Source organism: Macrobrachium rosenbergii, chromosome 11, assembly GCF_040412425.1.
Source record: "Macrobrachium rosenbergii isolate ZJJX-2024 chromosome 11, ASM4041242v1, whole genome shotgun sequence".
Taxonomy (NCBI): domain Eukaryota; kingdom Metazoa; phylum Arthropoda; class Malacostraca; order Decapoda; family Palaemonidae; genus Macrobrachium; species Macrobrachium rosenbergii.
Window position 1 is genome coordinate 51,778,117 of NC_089751.1, and position 22,500 is coordinate 51,800,616.

A 22,500-nucleotide genomic window follows, 5' to 3' on the forward strand; every position below is an offset into this window, starting at 1 on the left:
GGAAAATTCCACAATATGTAAAAGTAGACCTATATAAAAATATATACGAAACGCGAGCTTTCGGGAACCTGCTCGATTCTCCTTAGGAATCGAGAAGGTTCTCGAAAGCCCTCGATTGTATGTGTTTTAAAATATTCGTTTACGCTTAAATCATTGTAGGTTTTTTCACTAATAATAATAATAATAATAATAATAATAATAATAATAATAATAATAATAATAATAATAATAATATCGGCGTCTTCAGGATTTAGTAAGAATTTAATAATAATAATACAATAATAATAATGACAACGAGTTTAGGATATAATAATAATAATAATAATAATAATAATAATAATAATAATAATAATAATAATAATAATAACACCTTGTTCAGGATTTGGTAAGAATTCTGCCACCTATCCAATTTTCACGTCAGTAGGTATGAGAAGGAATCCACTCGAAATATTTCCTTAACAGGCTCTGACCAGGAGGGCCAGGTTAATCCAGACCAGTGGTTCTTGACCTTTTTATTACCACGCCCCCTCTAAGGGTTGGTCCTTCCCTCCACGTCCCCCTTGCATCCATGAGTAAAATTCCCTCCCAGATTTAAAGGAAAATAAAAAGAAAAGAGAAAGTAGGGGGCGGGGCTGTTTTTTATTCTTAAGCCCAACGAGTCTTACCGGAGTAGTAGACTATAGGAAACTAACGTTATACAGCGATACGTTTGCAATTTTTTTTTTCTCATAAACTTCTGAATATCAGTTCCTCACTCTCGTTAAGAGAATAACGATTATAATTAGAGAATTTTTTTTTTAGATTATCCATAGGGCTCGCGCCTCCCCTGGAAACTCTAACGGCCCCCTAGGGGGAACCTTCCCCAGTTTATGAACCACTGATCTAGACAGACAGATGATTCCCCTGTACGGTAAATCTCGTGGGTTGGCTAGACTCAGAAGCACCGTGCTTTGCGATTCGAGCCCATATGCAGGTTTACCAAAAACCTTCAATATCTTTGAACCCTCCGCCGGCTGGAGAAACTCCGTCTAGACAGTTCGGTAAGGCCAGGGGTCCTGGGTATGTGGGTCCTGGGCAAGCCCTTCGTATTTCCAGCAAATACGATTTTCGCGTGGCCACCGAGGAGCCATCTTCATAAACTAGGCTTAAACACCGAAAGCTCCCCCACACAAGGAGGATCTTTTGGTATCCCCCCCCCCCTCAACCCTTCCCCGACAGGATTATGCCGGCAATCATAATTGAAAACGAACTACACAAATCTTCCGTTTTTATGACCCTGTGCTTGCCTGCAAATCCTGCGCTGTTATGAGGCTTCTTTACAATTTTGGTCTCCAGGCGGATTTCCGTAAGTAAATGCCCAAGAGAATATGATTTTTATGTCAGCATTTAATCCCGACTTCTGGAAACGCAAACAAATGTATTGGGTTCATTCGTCTGTGGTCGGATGGAACTAGTACAAATGTCGCCTGGAATATGCTCTAGCTACTGTATCCAGTCCCTGGATGATATTTCCAGGACTATTATGGAAAATATCCTCCAAGGTTCATGTTTGTAAAGGCTCACAAGCGGATTTTCATAAAAATTCAGAGAAAAAGAATCTGTTTTGCAAAGACGTTGAAAGTCATCTCTGAATATTTGTGTCAGCTTGTACTGATGGATGACTCAGACTGAGCAAAGGCTTTGACGATGAAATTAGCCTTCCTTGGCGTCAAAAGGAAGTCGAAAAGACCACTGTATTCGAAGAGGAGTGTAAAATGGTCTGATGAATTCCTTTCTCTCTCTCTCTCTCTCTCTCTCTCTCTCTCTCTCTCTCTCTCTCTCTTCTTATCTGCCTGGGACATTTAGTTTCCCTTCTTTGATATTTGAATACTCAGAAGTTATCAATAACATATAACGGTTTAACCATGGGTATATATATACATGTATATATATGTATGTTATATGTATTATACATATATATATATATATATATATATATATATATATATATATATATATATATTTATATATATATACAGTATATATATTCATATACTATACTACTGTATATAATGTGTCTATGTATATATTTAATTTAGGGATAGCGTAGTTAAGCATTCATATAACTGATTAAGCGTCTGAGTAAAAAAAAAAAAAAATAAAAAATCATAGGCGAACAAATTCCTCAGACATGCAGTGAAAAGTCATTCTGTCACAGCGCCTCAAAGAACCTGTGTTAAGATCCCTTATATTATTAAGGCTGATGTACCGGTGTTCTGTTGAATATCGAAATGAGCAGACCGCTGAAATCATAAATCTGTTCATCTGAAACCAACTGGCAATAGATTCTGACGTCAGGATGTCGGAACCGTGGAAATCATTTTCATGCCTGGAGAGGCCCGTAGGTGGGTAGCGCGGGGTGCACTGTAGGCATTACTAAAGCCTTTCTACAGCGTCCCTTCGGTCCCTAGCTGCAACCTCTTTTATTCCTTTTACTTTACTTCCATTCATAGTATCTTTCTTCCATCTTCTAACAATTATTTCACAGTACAACTGCTTTGAGGTTTTCCTCCTGTTACACCTTTCAGACCTCCTGTACTCTCAATTTCCCTTTCTGCGCTGAATGACCTCATAGGCCCCGGTGCGTGGCCTTTGGCCTAAACTCTATGATCCATACCTGGAGAGCATAAGGACACATATATCGAAGCCTTGTAAACCGTAAACATCTAACGTATTAACGTGTGGAGGAATAAACGGTTTGCCACTTTTTAGTTTTCTGTCAAAGAAAACTATTGTGCTGGCTTTGTCCGTCCGTCCCCACTTTTTCTATCAACCCTCAGATCATAAAAAACTACTGAGGCTAAAAGGCTGCAAATTGGTATGTTGATCATCCACCCTCCAGTCATCAGACATACCGAATTGCAGCCCTCTAGCCTCAGTAGTTTTCATTTTATTTAAGGTTAAATTTAGTCATAATCGTGCGTCTGGAAACGGTATAGGACAGGCCACCACCGGGTCATGGTTAAAGTTTCACGGGCCGCGGCTCATACAGCATTATACCGAGACCACCGAAAGATAGATCTATTTTCGGTGGCCTTGATTATACGCTGTACAGAAAACTCTATTGCACCGAATAAACTTCTGCGCATTTTTTACTTTTTTTTTTTTTGTCATTTATACTATTATTCCATTGACATTCAGAATATGAACCCTATCCATATGGAACAAGGGCCATTGACTTGAAATTCAAGCTTCCAAAGAATATTATGGTGTTCATTCGATCAGTTCTCTTACGCTTACACGAAGTTTGCTATCGGCCAAGACTAAACGATGTCATACTTTCCTATAAGAGCGATTAAATAACTTTAGACCTGGAAGCGGATTACCTTCAGTACGTGTAAAATTGTTGTTAAAAACTACTCATAGTGGCACGAGTCTTGCAACTGAGAAACAAATCCACAGTTATGTATGGGTACAAATACATTTAGAAAAAAATCCAACCAGAGCTTTCAGGAATCTGTTCGATTCCCCTTATATTTGTACCCATGCATAACTGTGGATTTGTTTCTCCAAAATTTATTATTATTATTATTATTATTATTATTATTATTATTATTATTATTATTATTAAAGAATAATATAACTTGTTGATTGTTTCGGATTAGGCAGGGCTAAGCATTCGGCACCTTACAGTAAGATTTCTCGAGATCAGCAAAACCAGATGCACTGGTCTGAGGGTGTATCGGGAGTGCGTCTAATTTTGTATGAGCCTACGTTCCATATCGTGGTTTTTCTTGTCTCGCACTTATTTACTTTAATTACTTCCTTCTTCCAGTGAAAGATAAAGATGAGGGATACTCCATTGCCTCGCTGTCGAACTTCTCCGTTCCAGAGGTCCTTTATTCCTCACACCATTGGACTGTGGAACAGTCTCCCTGAGGATGTTATGCAACTGGAACTTCATATACAAGCGAAGTTGCAATGGATTACTACCCTAAAGCAATTCTCCTTGTATATTATAGTTTACTTAGATTGTCATTTATTTATTTATTCTTTTGTTAATTTATATTTACTTTTTTAATAAGTGATTTCTTCTTTCTGCATTTCCCTTTACCATCTGTTCTTTGGAAGCTTGAATTTCAAGTTAGTGACCCCTGTGGGCTTGTTCCATATGTACAGGCTTCATCTTCTGAATAATTCATCTTAATGAATAATAATAATAATAATAATAATAATAATAGTTTTGAGTGTAGGTTTTGTGGCAGCGGATGAGAAAGCCTGCCATGCATGTCAAGTTTTAGCCATCTGAGGCAAGTCACGATAAAATTTGGGCGGATCGTGTCAAGATTAGCGAACCCACTCACAGCAGGATTCGCTGTTCTTTACAAGAAGATTATTGGGTTCGTTATTCTTTACATGGGAGTAATCGGGTTCGCTGTTCTAGACGTGAACACTTCGGTACCAGACATTTGATCTCCCAGGGGCTAGTACTAAACAAGGCGAAATACATTTGACCCCCCCCCCCAGGGGCTAGTACTAAACACGGCGAAACAGTGTTGACATGGAGATGGGGTCGCTAACCTTGGCTTTGCAATTGACCTGTTGTGGGTTGGGTCGTCTGTTGGTGATGGATGTTGAATGAAATAGATAAAATCAGCTCCTTCTGAAGGGAGACAGAAGATCCTGTTGGTAAACCTTGTTATTGGTCTTTTTCCACGCGTGCAAGGGGTCGTGGGAGGGACCTGTTTCCCCAACGGGGCGCACAAAATGGTAAGCCACAGGGTTCCTCTAGAGAACTTTGAAATCTGAGCCTGAGGTTATTCTTCGTAATCAGGTTCCTGGTCTTATTTGTGTTTTAAATAATAATATATATTTTTTCATTGGTGTCCGCAGTCTGTTTATTACGTTGCTGATACCGTACTGCCCTTGTTCATAATTAGGATGAGCAATTGTATTATAAGGGAGCCTAATTTTTGTAATGATGTTGGCCAAGGTTGTATCATTCTTGTAACAAATATTACGGGATCCGACTTACATGGCTAAGTGGTCCAGCTACCCGAGTGTAGATAGTTTTTATGATTCGAACTCATTACTGCAGACTTCAGTTCAGGACGAAGAAACGAACGCCGGCAGACACTAAAATCCAAAAAGCAAAAAGAACAGACCTCAAACTAGAGAGAGAGAGAGAGAGAGAGAGAGAGAGAGAGAGAGAGAGAGAGAGGTGATGCAATCAGCAAAGTATATACTTGTATGATAAAATTCATTCAGACATTTCAGATATTCTCTATATTTGGGAACTCCGAATATTTGCTTGTATAATAAAATTCACTTGGGCATTTCAGATATTCCCTTTATTTGGGAAATCCGAATATTTTCTCGTGTCTCAATTATCGATTTCAGGGGCAAACTAGATATAATTGGCTGGCTGCTGCCTGATGTAACTTAGTGAGTCATCAGAATCTGACTTTTTCTTTTTTCTTTTCTTCTTTTTATCCCCCCGTCCAGGAATTTATAGTTTAATATTTGTTTTTCCTGCCTGTCCGTTTGGTTGTTACTGCTCTGTGGATTTTTGTTTGGAAACTTTGCTTGTGGATTCGAACGCCAATTGGATCAAAGGTCAGAATATCGATTTGCAATGAGTGATTAAGTTTGTGGAGAGGTAGGAATGTCATTTTGTCAGGAAAAGGAATCTTTGGTGTTCTAAGCTTTGGCGGAGGTTTGTGATCTCAAATTTTCTTTTCATACTGATAAATTGTCATAGTTATAGCCCGATAATTCAATGTATCAGCTTTCCTCATTAAAGGTCAAGGGTCAAGGTTGCAATTTCCGGCTACGGATGCTCTGTTGTCAGCTACAAGTGTACGCTTCCTCCTTCTCATGTTGATGAATACAATAGCGCTCTTTATATCACCGAACGTAAATCTTTAAGACTTTCCTACGTCCAGCTCGGGGCCAGACTTCCCCACCGCTAGCTCCTCTGTGAGTTTGCAAAATGATGGCGAAGGAACGTCGCTTGTTTGTCAGTTTTTCATGAATTGCATTTCAAAAGAGATCTTTCACATGCACCACTGATCCCCGATCCCCTTTTCCTGCCGAGAGAGAGAGAGAGAGAGCGACCACATCTGCTGAACAGCACCACCAATATGCAGTCAATGTTTAGCCTCGCTTTCGAACTTCTCCTCAGTTCCAGAGGTACTCGGTTCCTATCGGAACTTCGAAAGTTCAAGCAAAGATGCAATGCGTTGCTGCCTTAACAGAGTTTTCGTAGTGTTCGAATAATTTTCTTACGTTTTGATCTATTTATTTATTAATTTAATTTCTTTTTTCTTTTCTAAGGACTGATTTCTTCTCTTTGGATATCCTATTACCTTCTGGTACCTCTTTCTAAGTGGCCCTGTGGCGGGCTTGTTCCATATGAATAGGGTTCATCTTCTGATAATAATAATAATAATAATAATAATAATAATAATAATAATAATAATAATAATAATAATAGTCGATCTGCCATCTTCATTAGATTATCCCATAGTTGAACACACTGTTAATTACTTAATACAGTGTGTCACTGGCACCCTAGTTCCAACGCAGAAAAAGGCCCTAGCTGCAAACCCTTTCGTTCCTTTTACTGTGCCTCTTTCAGAGTCTCTCTTTCCATCTTACTTTCCACCCTCGCCTAACAATTGATTCATAGTGCAACTGCTTTGAGGATTTCCTCCTGTTACACCTTTCAAACCTTTTACTGTCAATTTCGGTTCCAGCGCTGAATGACCTCATAGGTCCCAGTGCTTGGCCTTTGCTAGTGTGTGTATAAATATTTAAATAAATGAGTATAAATATAGTATATATATATATATATATATATATATATATATGTATATATTTCATATACGTATTCGTGCGTTCTGTTATCCATATTCATATAAACCCTGTTATTATGTATATATATATATATATATATATATATATATATATATATATATATATATATATATATAATGCCAAAACCATCAAGCAACCGATCCTGGAACATCATCAGAACAACATCATCAACATCTGCAAGTGCCCGCAACATGACACTTGTCTGGTGCAGCAACAGAAGTGCAGTCCACCCTGGACATAGCTGAAGGAAAATCTTATAATCCGGTCGGCATATTCGGTGGCTTCTTGGTAATCCTCGAAAATCAGAGGTTTAGAATCCGCATGGTGCAAGAGCTCGCTCATCGCCCTCTTCCAGTTCCACCGTGGGACCGACCAGCCTCCGTCCAAAGCAACTGGACTTTTTTTTCAAGCGATTGCATGCCCGCTGAAGTATTAATTGGATGCAAGAGATACGAGCGCTTTGTAATCTCGTTGCCCGGCGAGATTGGACTGAAATTGATATGGGGGTTTGGGTAAACAGCAGCAGGCGTTGAGTTCGCGAGCTGACCCAAGAAGACGCTGTAAAAAACATTCACTTGTCTTCTTGCCTCTCGCTGCAATGCAGTTCTTCTGACTCTTGCATTGCAACCTGGAAGTTTTGGGTCTTGGTTTCCTCCAACTTTTGAGCGTGTATAACAAACGTTTTTATCTCGAGGGCCATGTTCCAGTCATGGATGCTTATAATGGAATATATTTTCTCTTAGCAGTATACCCCAAAAGAGAACTTTTCAACAGGAAACAGTAACAGTTGTTGCTACTTTCCTTCGAATAAAGGATGAAGGATTCGACGGTATTTTCATTCAGAAATCCAGACGTATAAATGTAAGTATATACACACACATATGTATACACATATATAATATACTTTATATATATATATATATACATACATATATATTTATATAGTGTATATATATATATATATATATATATATACATACATACATTTGTGAGTGTATATATATATATATATATATATATATATATATATATATATATATATATATATATATATATATATAATATATATATATATATATATATATATATATATATATATATATATATATATATATATATATATATATATATATATATATATATATATATATCTTCTTCTATTAACGTGCTTTATTCCCATTTTTGTATGGGGTAACACGATTTATTCCCATTTTTTGAAGGAATTTTGATTATATATATATATATATATATATATATATTATATATATATATATATATATATATATATATATATATATATATATATATATATATATATATATATATATATAGATGCAGGTCAGTAAAGTTGAAGAGTCTTGCGAATACAGGCTCTCTCAAAGGTCGACATGGCTTAGGTGTCAGCTGACCCGGAATTATCTCTCCCAGTCTCCTTCACTACGACTTGTAGAAATGATCTTGATGACGGTATATCGGAATTGAACGACCGAACCTTTAAAGTTGTATCATCAACTCGTTTAGTCTAGCGCAGAGCGATTCAATCAATTGCCCCTCGAGCCAAACGGCCGCTCTTGAAATACATGTGACAGATAACGCGGGCACAAAATAATAAAGAGTTGTTTACACTTCGAAGAGGGCAGAGTTTTAGTGTCCTTATCCGGAGGAACATTGACGCTGGATCATCCCTTGTGAAAGAGGACTCCCGCTCAATCCTGTTCAGGATTTGTCACAGTCCCGTCTTCGGGGGGTGGGGGTGGGGTTTGATTTTATATACTCTAAAAGTCTCTGGGACCTGCTTCTTGTTGAACTGTTCACTACCGATAGTATTGGAGAAGCTTCTGAAGGAGAAAGGAGCTTCGTGTCCCGGAGTTTGGATTAACTTTTTAATGCTCGCGCAGGTGCGGGATTTCGATTTTATGACGGACATCCTCTATAGGCTTAGCTGCAGGGATACAGTAGGATATATCGTTGGATCCTCAGAACGCTCTCCTAATCACGAGGTCCGAGTATTATGAAGATGACGGAGCGCTCGTGAAAATAAATTGCAGTCTAAGCCTAATTTAAGTGAGATATCACGGTAACTAAAGATTGGGAGGTAGGATTATGCGAAAAAAGGTTTTCCATAAGTAGCAAATTTATATTTCGTGTTATCCGTGATGATTGCGGCATCTCACAAGAGGGAAATCATCTTGAATCATTCCCTTTTATGCTTGATATTTGTTGGCAAGCTGTTTGGTTTTGAGGAGACCCACGGAAGTTCACCCTTTCCAAGATTCAAGGGCTGCAATATCGCCGACGTATCCAAATCATGGCCGTGAGTTTTATGTGATTCATTGCTACCATTCCAACTATCCCGAACCATCCCGATTCTATCGGTATAGCGATAGTGAATGGTCGACAGAGACTAATCCCAAAGGCATGGGACAAATCCTTCATAGGAATAATGGAACAGAATATAAAATTTAGTCCAAAGACCAAGCACTGGGACCTGAGGTCATTCAGCGCTGGAAGGGAGATTGAGAGTAAAAGGTCTGAAAGGCGTAACGGGAGGAAAACCTCGCAGTTCCGCAATGAAACAATAAAAAGTAAGAAGGTAAAACGGGAATATGAACAGAGGTTCAGTCCAAGGAATGGGAAGGGTCGCAGGTAGGGGTCGAAGGGACGCCACAAAGAACCTACGGGAAAATCCTATACAGGGTTTACGGGCAAATCTTTTTCGCGGGGAATATTAAGTCCAGCTTGAGCTCACAGTCGTTGCCTTACGGATTCCCTTGAATCCTGTTTGCTGGAACCTGTCATGCATTCCTCCGCAGATCAGTTGTCTGTTCAGAGACCAAATGATAGGATCCAGCTTAACTAAACTAACATTTACTGTGAATACATCCCAAGGGTCGTGAAATATCAAGGTAGTTGACAAAATATGTCTGAGGCAAGCATTAGAGAGGACTGAGAGAGCCAATCCTTCAGTTGAGCCGTCAGCTAATCTCAACCCTATGGCTAGCCTTTACTTGCGTATATATATATATATATATATATATATATATATATATATATATATATATATATATATATATATATATATATATATATATACATACATACATACATACATATACATACATACATACAGTACATATATTTATATTGGCCTCTTCACTTCTCGATTTCTGTAATCATTTTTTGGTGGCGCTTGTCACTACAAAACCTTCAATCTGAATTAACTTGACAAACATTCCTGAATCGAGGCCTTGTAGTGACAAGCGTATCCAAAACTTTCCTCTTTTCCTGTCCGAAACTTTGTTGATTTCGTCTAAATATTTAGAAACTCCCTCGGTGCTTGTCAGCTTTCTGGTGGGGGAAATTGGTTTCCTCAACTGTTACGTCCAGTTTCGAATTTCTCGCGTGTTGGAGCGATACATAAATAAAATGCCTTATGTTCGCATTCGGGTTTCTCCTCTTCGTTAAGCTAATCAGAATCCTCAGTTGTTATTATTATTATTATTATTATTATTATTATTATTATTATTATTATTATTATTATTATTATTATTATTATTATTATTGAGAAGATGAACGCTATTCATATGGAAGAACCCACTGGGGCCACTGACTGGAAATTCAAGCTATCTAAGAATATGGTGTCAATTTCAAAGAAGTAACAGAAGGTAATATGAAATACAGAAAGAAGAGATCGGTTATTAGCAAAGAAAAAAAATTAACAAATTATCGAATAAATTTATAAAGGTGTAAATAAATTTGTAAAATACAAGGAGAATAATTGTTTTAAGGCAGTAATGTATTGCATCTTCACCTGAACCTTTGAGGTTCCAATTGCACAACATCCTCAGGGAGACTGTTCCACAGTCCAACGGTGTGAGGAATAAAGGACCTCTGGGACCGAGAAGTTCGACAGAGGAGCACATTTACTTAGTTTTGCAATGGAATGACCTCACTGTGAGATACTGTAATGCACAGACTAAGTTCAGTAATCTAGGCAGAAGACTGAATGACAGTTTTTCGCTTTGCCAGAAATACTGTGGGTGGGGAGGGGGTGGGGGAGGCGGGGTTGGAGTAGCCACCTCTGGACCCCGAAGGCCGAATGTGAAGGTACTAATGAGGTACAACACATTCAGCGAGAACCCGAAATTCGTCTCGAGCATTTAGCTCCCTTGCCTTTTGACTAATGGTGGCTCTTGTGGCGCTAATGCTTGCTATTCGTTGCTGTCAGGAGCAGGAGATACGAAAGACCTCTCATGCAATTCAATCATAGCGTTCTTGCCCCTGATTATACGATGTGACTTCTTCGGCAGTTAGGGAGATTACACGCTCGACAAGATGCTTGATTTTAGTTGTAATAATGATAGTTATAATAAGAATAATAACAACAATAATACAGTCTCATTAAGTAAACTCAAATGGACGAGAGTAAGGTAAGGAGATGCAATCAGCTCGTTTTCGATTCCCTGCTAAATCTATCGGATGGTTCGACTGTTGACTTCTTCGTAAAATCGTTTTTTATTCCATCTGCAACTTTGAGATGAAACTGCAAGATTATGTCTCAAGAGATAGATGCACTCGATGCCATACAGAGAAACTCGAGAAACTTGGAGCTTGGTCATGCACTGCAATTAGCAGTCTTGTGATTCCTCGATATCGACTGAGAGGCTGAATGACCTAGGGTACATTTTACTGTTCGCTTCGTCAAAGAGAAAGGCTCTGTGCGAGCGACAGAAGAGAAAGCATTCCAGTGTACCCTCCCCAATTGAAAAGAAGTATCAGCAGACCTCAGATCTCGCCAGTCTTGCCCCCAGATCTGAAATACTTTTGTGTTCCGTTGTTGCTTAGCTGAAGCGATGCATTACGAACCTGACCGCCAGAGTGTCTTTTGACGCGGAAGGTGGCGAGGTGACCGTAATCGACCTCCCGTAAGGAAAATTCGACTTTACTTCATTTTCTTTTACTTGCTTGGTTATCTTTATAGAATATGACTTCTTCTTCTTCTTCTTCGTCTTCTTCTTCTTCTTCTTCTTCTTCTTCTTCTTCTTCTTCTTCTTCTTCTTCTTCTTTCCCACCGCTATCCCTACGTTAAGGGGTCGGTTGCCTGATGCGCCTTCTCCTCCACTGCCTTCTGTCAAAGGCATCCGCCTCCACCAAACCTCTCCTCTTCTCTCCATATCTTCCTTCACTTTATCTCGCCATCTAATTCTCTGTCTGCCTCTCGATCTTCTTCCTCTAACAGGTTCTTCTTCCCAAGCCCTCTTCACTCCCTCCTCGTCATCCATCCTTAACGTATGCCCATACCATCTCAATCGTGACTCTCTTACCACCTCTGTTACCTTTGCAAAGCCTCCTCTTCTTCTTCTTATTTCATCATTTTCCAATCTCTCAGGCAGCGATATTCCCACAATCCATCTCAGCATTCTCATCTCTGTTCTCTCAAGCTTTACTTCCTATGTAGAATATGAAGAACGTGATTGGCAGTAAAGGATCAGATTTTGGGGTAGACAGGCATGCAACTATGGGGGAGAAGGCACGCTTTAAGAAACATTACGAAAAGCATTATCGCATGTATTGATAACTGACTTTAATACTGCCTTTGCAGAAGGCAGTACAGCGCACGCTCAGATCAAATCTCCATATACTGCTTCGTGGGGTGCCTCTAGTTGGAAAAATAAAGATTTTACATCTGTTGTGTCTATCAAAGATTTTTTTTTCAATTAAATAAGGATCTAAACAAGATCCATGTTGCTAATTTGACGTTGTAATTGTTTTGCCTGCACGCAAAAAAAAATTTAGCATAGGTTCATCAAGGGGGTTAGTGCCGCCAGTGCACGTCACGGGGTGCACTGTAGGCATTACTAAAGGTTCTTTGCAGCGTCCCATCGGCCCCTAGCTGCAACCCCTTCCGTTCCTTTTACTGTACCTCCTTTTAAATTCGCTTTCTTCCATCTAACTTTCCACCCTCGCCTAACAATTGTTTCATAGTGCGACTGCGAGGTTTTCTTCCCGTTACACCTCTCAAACCTACCTGCTCTCAATTTCCCTTTCCAGCGCTGAATGACCTCAACGGTCCAGTGCTTGGCATTTGGCCTAAACTCTATACTCCATTCCATTCCATATGAAGCGCATGCCAAATAAAATTAAGTGATGGTGTCGGCTGAGTTCCTGTGCGCACCAGAAGAGTTGGAAGACCCAGACCTTCTCATATAAGAACTATGAGAATGGAAACTGAAGGAGTGGAGATTTATGGAAGAGAAAGCGCAAGAAAAGACCCTTTGCCTCCCACGGCGTTACAATGACAATTGCCTAAACACCGTACAAAGTAGCCTACTGATGTTCGATCTGCGCATGCGTACAATTACAGTCAAATAGTTTCATGCTCTCTTTTTTTTTTTTTCTTCATACGGGCACACCGTCTCATACCGTACAGTTTGTTTACAGTTTTTTGAAAATCTGTCTTAAATGTTAAGGGCAAAATTATTTTCAGAATTTTATAATGTGTAAGCTATTATAGAATCTCCGGTTTTCCTATTTTCAGTTTTTGTATTGAATAGTCTTACACTGTTTTATTAATTTCTCTTTGACTTTTCTTTAACAGTAAGTGGTCTGTGTTACGCTCTATTATTCACAGGGCGCAAAATTATCCTATTTATATATTGAACTCGTGAAGTTTGTTCTTAATTCAAACATTTAATCATGTTTTCCTTAAGGAGGGTATTCCTTATCCGTACACAGTTCTTTATTACAAGGCTGTGTGTGCTGTTTCCATCCATAAACCTCATCTTCTTCTCTTTCATATCTTTTATTTATTCGGTATAGAATCTCCACAATTCTCATTTTTACCTCTTAAGTGTTTCCTATTTCCAAGCCATGTTCACGAATATTTTCTTTAATTTCCTCATCACCGGTGCCGACAGGGGTCAAGATCCGGGCTTCGATTGACGGCCAAGATTTCGGTCTGATCACCTTCTCTGGCCGATGGGGTCGAGTGTTCATACGTAGGTATGCGTTTTTCCAGCTACTTTTATGCTCCTTTCAAGACCACTGCTCGGAAGCACTGGTATAGACGCTCCTGTATTTTGTGGGAGCTTTACCGGTTGCTGAGCGCCTCCTAAGTTACATTGTTAACTTTCGCACTTAGCCAGGTTAAAAGGCATTCTACTTGCACCTGCTAGAGAATTGGTAATGTTTCTCCAATAAGTAAACGTGGTTGGTGTGGATTACTCCTGAAGATTGCTTCCAGATTTTTATCCCTCCCTCTTTATCCAAGGAGTTTGAACATCTGATGGAAATTACCCGGGTGAGTGCCTGTGCTGAAAGAAACTTATCATTTTCCTTGATGATGATGATATTATTATTATTATTATTATTATTATTATTATTATTATTATTATTATTATTATTATTATTATTATTATTATTATTATTATTGTCCAGAAGATGAACCGTATTTATATAGAACAAGCCCACGAAAGGGGCCGTTGACTTAAAACTCAAGCTTCCAAAGAATTTGGTACTCATGCAAAAGAAGTAACTGTAAGTAATGGGGAAATACAGAAAGCGGAGATCAGTTATTAGAAAACCAGACAAATTAACGAATTAGTGAACAGATAAATAGAAATGTAAGTAAATGATTAAAATACAAGAAAAATTGTATTAGGGCAGTAACGCATTGCATCTTCACCTGAACTTCTGAAGTTCCGATTGCACAACACCCTCGGCGAGGCGGCTCCAGCGTCCAACGGAATAAGGGACCTCTAGAACCGAGAAGTTCGACAGCAAGGCGCACTTACTGGATAATGGACAACTCCAGATTGATGATACAGGCACGAAATAAAATGCGTAGTATAATGGCTTTATAAAACAGGGAGTTACGACCTATTAAATATCAGTTCACTATTAACCGGAGGTATAAACTTACAGGGTTATTGAGGAAAATGAAATTGTTATTTTGAAAGTGGTGGTCTGTAAACGAGGCATGGTATCAAAAGACGGGCTAAAATGATAAGTCAGTTATCCACTGAATGAATTATGGGGCCTTAGAAACTTAATGTTGAGATTTCGCAGAAGAAATTAATTGAATCTGGGTCACTAAGGATTCAGTTCAGTAGGATAATGAAAAAAAACCAGGTGCTTTCAAAATACGTTGAGTTTTTAAGATGCCATTTGTTTTTAAATCAAATGTATGTTCAATATTTATATATACTAAGAATATTAACTGCATTAATCCTTATATAGAAAACCTAATTATCCATGCCAAATAACTTTGAATGAATATTAGCAATCTCCACTCGTAAAGTTGATGTTTTTCTTGCATTGGACGTTTATGGCTTTCATATATTCGCCAGCATCAGAAGAGAATAAATAATTATCCCTTACTTCTTTTGTATGGCTTTGAAGTTCCCCCATAATTCTTGAAACTTCCAGCAAATCGTATTTGTGATCTTCTCTCAAATTACGAGGGAAAACGCTGTAACAATCTCGCGTCTTCAAGCCCCCTCCTACCCCGGCAGCCACTCGATGAGACCCGATATCATCTTTTTAAACATTATTAAGCTCTCTTGCAACTCGCCTTGACTTAGCACTGTTTAGTGTCTGGCCCCCTGCTTAGCAAACAACCCACACAGGTGACGCACACCCCGCCAGGCACTTACATCGAAGAGGTTTTATTAATTGTCTGACTTAGCTCGCATCCGGACAAACCAGTACGGCCGGGCAATCCATTATTCTTGAAATACGAACGAGGGTCGTTCTTCTCCACCTAACGCAAGTACTCTTTAATCAGCAGTTGTGTTACGTTCAAATGAGATTTTTTTGTTTTCAGCGCGGCTTGAATAACGATCCCAATATCACCGCAATTCAGTCCTTGAATGGTTTCGTGATATAAAACATATCTGGAGATCTAGGACCCTGGGTATTATTATTTCTTTTCCTCGCTTACCCGTCGGCGAGGGATTCTTTATGGAGCACATTCCGGGACTTCATTAAAATGCAAGAAATGAGCGAATCGTCCCTGATCACACGTTCGATAATCGAGTTAAAGTTTACGGTTTTTCAGTTTATAAGGCTGTAAAGAACAGTCCCTAAGTAATGCCGTAAATATAATGATATAATCTCGGATGAGGAATGGAAGTTCGTAAGCCAGATGCACAAGTCATTATTAGACCTTCCGTCCCCCTGACTGATAGCAACGCTGAAAGCTAGGCGAGAGAGAGAATGAAGGAGGAGTAAAATTGTAATTAAGCAAGTAAAAAATGCGCTGAAGTTTCTTCGGCGCAATCGAGTTTTCTGTACAGCCGGTACAGCGTATAATCAGGGCCACCGAAAACACATCTATCTTTCGGTGCTCTCGGTATTATGCTGTATGTGCCGCGGCCCAAGAAACTTTAACTATGGCCTGGTGGTGGCATATCCAATATCGTTGCCAGAAGCGCGATTATGGCTAAATTTAACCTTAAATAAAATAAAAACCACTGAGTCTAGAGGGCTGCAATTTGGAATGCTTGATGATTGGAGTGTGGATGATCAACATACCAACATGCAGCCCTCTAGCCTCAGTAGTTTTTAAGATCTGAGGGCGGACAGAAAAAGTGCGCACATAAAAAAGCGCGGACAGATAAAAGCGCGGACGGACAGACAAAGCCGGCACAATAGTTTTCTTTCACAGAAAACAAAAACACCAGTACAGCAAAACTTTAGCAATATTTAGCTTCGATTTTTCTCCAATGAGCCACGATCACTAAATGGTTTCCATGATCGTCAGAGTTATTTCATAACCACTACACAATTACGTGAGCACTACAGAGTTTAATGTGATTATTACAAGCTCTCCATGAACAAATGAACAAAGTTTTGTTCCACGATTGCCAATTTCTCTGACCGTTCAAACTTTTCATGAGAATACAAGTATCACATGAATAACTGTGTCCTCTTACGATCTCAAATCATCCACATCCATTGCAGATTCAAGTTAAACACCAAAAAATTTCCACGACTTCTGCAAGATTTCCATTCCCGTAATTGGTAGGGCATTACGTAAGTTTCCTTGCGGCGTCCCTTCGGCTCCTAGCTGCGACCTCTTTCATTCCTTTTGCTGTACCTCCTTTCGTATTCTCTTTCTTCCATCTTACTTTCCAGCCTCTCCTACCAATTGATTCATAGTGCAACTGCTTTGAGGTTTTCCTCCTGTTACACCTTTCAAACCTTTTACTGTCAATTTCCGTTTCAGCGCTGAATGACCTAATGGGTCCCGGTGTTTGGCCTTTGACCTAAATTCTGTATGCAATTCAATATCTGAAAAAGAGACTGAATGGTGAAAATGGAATTATTATTTTCGGAAATTATTTAAACTGAAAAAGCTTAATAATGAGGGTGATTTATGAAAATGTGGCTATAAAGCCGACCTTTGGGACGCATCTTACACCAGCAAGATTGAAAAACCTCTCACTGCAGACTTCGCTTTCGATTCTGTTCGTAAATTCGGATCATTTTGGTCAATTTGGACATTGGATCAGGCCGCTCTCATGCCGTGTCATCTGGCTGAAATGACATTTGACCTTTTATTAATTAAATATTTTGCATACTTTCCTTTCTAATCGAGAAATAAGACTTTTGTTACCATCGCTGATACTTAAATGTCAAGATTAACTTTGATTCAATATCACTTCCGGTTAAGGAAGTGTACCCTGAACTTCATACCACAAAAGAATCAGATACCAGACGATCTCCCCCATGGGGGAGTGGGGTCGACAGTACACCTCACGCATAACTGTAAGTTTCCTTCCAGCGTCCCTTCGGCGCCTAGCGGCAACCCTTTTCATTCCCTTTACTGTACCTCCGTTCATATTCTCTTTTTTTCCATCTCACTTTCCACCCTTCCACCCTTTTAGCACAACAGCAATGTTTTCCTCCTGTTACACCTTTCAAACCTTTTTACTCGCAATGTCCCTTTCAGTGCTGAATGACCTCGTAGGTCCCAGCTCTTGGCCTTTGGCCAGAATTTTGTATTTCATTTCATTTCAGACAATCTCAGCCTCTCTCTCTCTCTCTCTCTCTCTCTCTCTCTCTCTCTCTCTCTCTCTCTCTCTCTCTCTCTCTCTCTCTCTCTCTCTCTCTCTCATTGTGCCTCAGGCATGTCACTCAGAAAGCCGGAAGAAAGAGCTGAATGCAAAATGCTGAAACGTTCAACAAACCTGAACACTCTGGTGCAAGCGGCAAGAGGCCATAATTAGAGAGAGAAAAAAAATGGGAATTTGTGTATGTCAGTTATATGAACTGGTTGTCGATCCTAAATGTTGTTTGAAGCTCAACGGTAGATACGGAGTCGGAACAATTGCGCAATTAGATCCATTTCAAAGCTCTACCTCGAGGCTTAATAGTGCCGTCAGTGCTGCTCACCTGGCGCTCTGGAGGCATTTGTTAAAGGGCGTCTCTGCGGCGTCCTTTCGGCTCCTAGGCTCATCCATCCACTGTCCCTCTTCCATTCTTCATTCTTGCTGTCCAGTGCTTCTTCCTGTTATTTTATTTCCGCTAAAAAAATCATTAAAAACAAAAATGAATAATTAAATAAGACAAAATAAATATACTCGTATATAGATAAAATTAAATGAAAATAAATAAAAATAAATAAGATTAATAAAATAAATAGATAAAAATGAATAGTAATGAAAATGAAAAAATAAATAGAAATAAAAAATAAATATAATGAATAAATAAATGAAAGGAGATAAAGATGAATAAAAAACTGAATAAATAGAAATAAGCTGTCTTGAGCGCTGAATGTCCGGAAGTGCCCGAGTACTTGGCTTGGCAATCTGAGTTTCATAAAACAGACTGAAGGCTTCGCGAAACCTTTTGCAGCTTCATTCATTTCAGCCATTTTAGAGGCTCTTGGGGCCTCTCTGTAAACCATTGCCACTGTACCAGGCGTCTGTTGGGTTTGTTACAAGTTTCGTTAGTGTTTGTTTTCCTCTTTTTAGTTTTCTGTAAAAGAAAACTATTGTGCCGGCTTTGTCTGTCCGTCAGCACTTTATTCTGTCCCCACTTTTTCTGTCCGCCCTCAGATCTTAAAAACTACCGAGGCTAGAGGGCTGCAAATTGGTATGTTGATCATCCACCCTCCATTCATCAAACGTACCAAATTGCAGCCCTCTAGCCTAAGTATTTATTTTATTCAAGGTTAAAGTTAGCCATAATCGTGCGTCTGGCAACGATATAGGATAGATCACCACCGGCCCGTGGTTAAAGTTTCATGGGCAGCGGCTAATACATTATATGGAGACCACCGAAATATATATAGATCTATTTTCCATAGCCTTGATTATACGCTGTAGCGGCTGTGCAGAAAACTCGATCGCACCGAAGAAACTTCGGAGCCTTTTTTACTTGTTGTTTTTTAAGAATGGCGAACCTCTTTAATCGGGATTTAGCAGCTGATGTAGAACTCATTTATTAAGTCTAGGTAAAAAAAGAAGAAAAAACATTGTAAGAGTAATCACAACATGATAAAGATCATAACAAACTCCTAGATAATGGGATTCCCATCCCGGTACCCAACTCATAACAATGAATATACAATCACGTCTCGAGGAACGAAACATTTATTCATTTTTTTACAATTGCAATTAAAGTCTCCCAAATCGTTTTCTCCACACCGGAAATCCCTCCCCAAGTTAATTAAAGCTCGTGTTACTTAGAATGAAGAAGAAGAAAAAAATGATACTGGAGAATAAGGCACAGAAATCGAATTACGCGATACAGGTCAAGTGATTAGAATGTGTACCTGAGAAATGTAAGGAGAGGCCGTAATTTTCAGCTGGGCGAACGATAGTAAGTCATATCTTCTTCTCCTCATCATATTCTATTAGATAGAAGGTCCAGCCCATTTTAATGAACTGATAGTTTAGGGATATGGGTTTCATGACTTATGGGTCGAGGAGATGAGAGTCTTTTCATATTGGCATATTTTTTTTTTTTCTTTTTAGTTTTCCGTTAAAGAAAACTGTTGTGCCGGCTTTGTCTGTCCGTCCGCACTTTATCAGTCCGCACTTTTTATCTGTCCGCCCTCAGATCTTAAAAACTACTGAGGCTAGAGGGCTGCGTATTGGCATGTTGGTCATCCACCCTCCCATCATCAAACATACCAAACTGCAGCCCTCTAGCCTCAGTAGTTTTTATTTTATTTAAGGTTAAAGTTAGCCATAATCGTGCTTCTGGCAACGATAAAGCATAGGCCACCACCGGCCAGTGATTAAAGTTTCATGGGCCGCGGATGATACAGCATTACACCGAGACCAGCGAAAGATAGATCTGTTTTCGGTGGCCTTGATTATACGCTGTAGCGGCTGTACAGAAAACTTCGGCGCCTTTTTTACTTGTTTCTTTTTGTCGTCTCTGATTTTGTCTTCTTTTTACATTTGACTAGGATCCTAATCTTTGGAATCTTGCTTTGTAGATTAGAAAGGTCTTTATATGCTTCTGCACGATGCCAGCTTTGAAAAACAATGATAAAAATGAACTTTTGAAGTCTCCCCATCCTCAGGCTGTGACAGTTCCCAGCTTCCGTTTTCTAGGTCGACTGAGTCGGCGAGTCTCGAATGAAAAAATCGGGGCCGTTATAAGGATATATTTTAGACATGAATGCTATGATTATGTTAATTGCAAATCTATAAATGCACATGTAATTTATGTATTCATACTTGACTGTTAGAAGTCCAACCCTTTTAACTGAGCCTTCTTTTTTTTTTTCCCTAATCTTTAATCTCACTTAAGAAAAAAATCCTTCACCCCATTCTGCGATTAAATTCGGCCTTTTCCTCTCTCCCCTGGTCCTTGCAGGTCCCTGTACAGAGGCGGCTCGGAGAGGTGGGGCCACTCGAGGGCGTGCCGCGTAGCCCGCCGAGTGCACGGCTTCACGAAGAGCCAGACCCGCACGTGCCGCCGTCAGGTGGAGGTGATGCCCCACGTGACGCAGGCAGCCCGCAGCGCCATCGTCACTTGCCAGAGGATCTTCCAGAAGAGCAGGTGGAACTGCTCCTCCATACTCAACGCCCCTCACCACACGCCTGACCTGACGGAAGGTAAGGGCTGAGAACTGTGTACCCTCGCTGAAGGCTTATCAACAGCACATTGAACCCCGTTTCACACACTGAGTCATTCATTTGAATCTTGCATGCGCTCTCACACTTCCTCTCAATGAGGCCCTCCCTGCCAAGACCACTATGTCACCCTCTATCCAACCCGTCCAGGCCTTTCTCTCCTCCAATACCTCGAGTTACACAGTTGTCACCAACCTATCTGCCTCTCCTCTCTGTTCTTTCCACATGGCCAAACCATCTTGAAACACAGTCACCTTGTGGCTTATGCTAACCTTTTTGTCACATGTCTCCGCATTTCTCACTCATTCAGTCCTTGTTATATCACATGTACAAAACAAACAGTTTATTGGGGCAGTTTAAATCCGTATTATTTCATTAGTGTTAACCATTCTTGCCTGATTCCATAAAAGAGAGTCGACTCAATAGTAAGCTCCATACCTTCACGCTCACCAATAGATTTGAAGAAAGTCTGAGGATACAACAAAACTGTACAAAAGGATTTCTTTCTTGTCAGGGTGGAAAGTGGGATCTCTCTCTCTCTCTCTCTCTCTCTCTCTCTCTCTCTCTCTCAGAATTATTTTGGTCAATATTTCACTGAATCGAAGTGCATTCATTAAAAGATAAAAATACAATGATGAAGGCCAAGTTAATTTAGAACCCCAGTATAACGTAACACGAAATGAATCGCTCGAATGGAGAATAATTTACTGTTAATTCATTATTTATGCTTAATTCTAGTTAATCACATCTTTTCCGAGATGATGTCTAGAGCACAATACTGCCCTAAAATGGAAAACTGCAGTATCTGCAAAATTTTCGATTTTGCCGCCTATTGGGCTCGTGAAACACTAATACGCAAGTTTCTGCAGTTTCAGAATGATTCTTCAATGCTTTATTTAGGGGGTCCCATTTGCAGTATCCTCGTTAGGCGAATCGATAGATTTGTGGACTAGCACTCGCTAGGCCCGAGTTCGAGTCTCCGCCCGTCTAATGAAGAATTAGAAGAATTTATTTCTGGTGATAGAAATTCATTTCTCGCTATAATGTGGTTCGGATTCCACAATAAGCTGTAGGTCCCGTTGCTAAGTAACCAATTGGTTCTTAGCCTCGTGGAACGAGTCTAATCTTCCGGGCCAGTCCTAGGAGAGCTGTTAATCAGCTCAGTAGTCTGGTAAAACTAAGGTATACTTAACTTAAGTAGTAAGGCAAGGGGAAACTGCAGTATCTACCATTTTTCTCAGTTTTGTATTTTTTCAGACACTGCAGTCTTCCATTTTAGGGCAAAATAGATTAAGCAGAGACGAATGCTAGATAAAACTGAGATCTGTCAGAAGATCCCACTTCAGTAAAGAGTGAGTACTTTTAAACTACTCAATTCGTACAGATTTATTCAGCAACCCCCGAGCTAGGGAGAACAACACTGACCACCGCCGAACGGAACGCCTTTTATCAGCGTCTATGATTTGCCCGGGAGTTCCACGCCATGATACTACATAGGTACTGGCTTCCCCGAATTCGTGGGGCCGGGGAAAAAGCTATTACCCAA

General features: G+C 39.7%; 1 protein-coding gene across 1 annotated transcript in view; it reads left to right on the forward strand.

The window, feature by feature from the left end:
* LOC136843453 (protein Wnt-11b-2-like) overlaps nucleotides 1-22,500 on the forward strand; it is a 276,010-nt gene that overhangs the window by 194,544 nt on the left and 58,966 nt on the right. Inside the window, exon 2 of the mRNA XM_067111989.1 lies at nucleotides 20,695-20,936. Within this exon, the coding sequence (XP_066968090.1) occupies nucleotides 20,695-20,936 (242 nt within the window). The remainder of the gene's footprint in view (nucleotides 1-20,694; nucleotides 20,937-22,500) is intronic.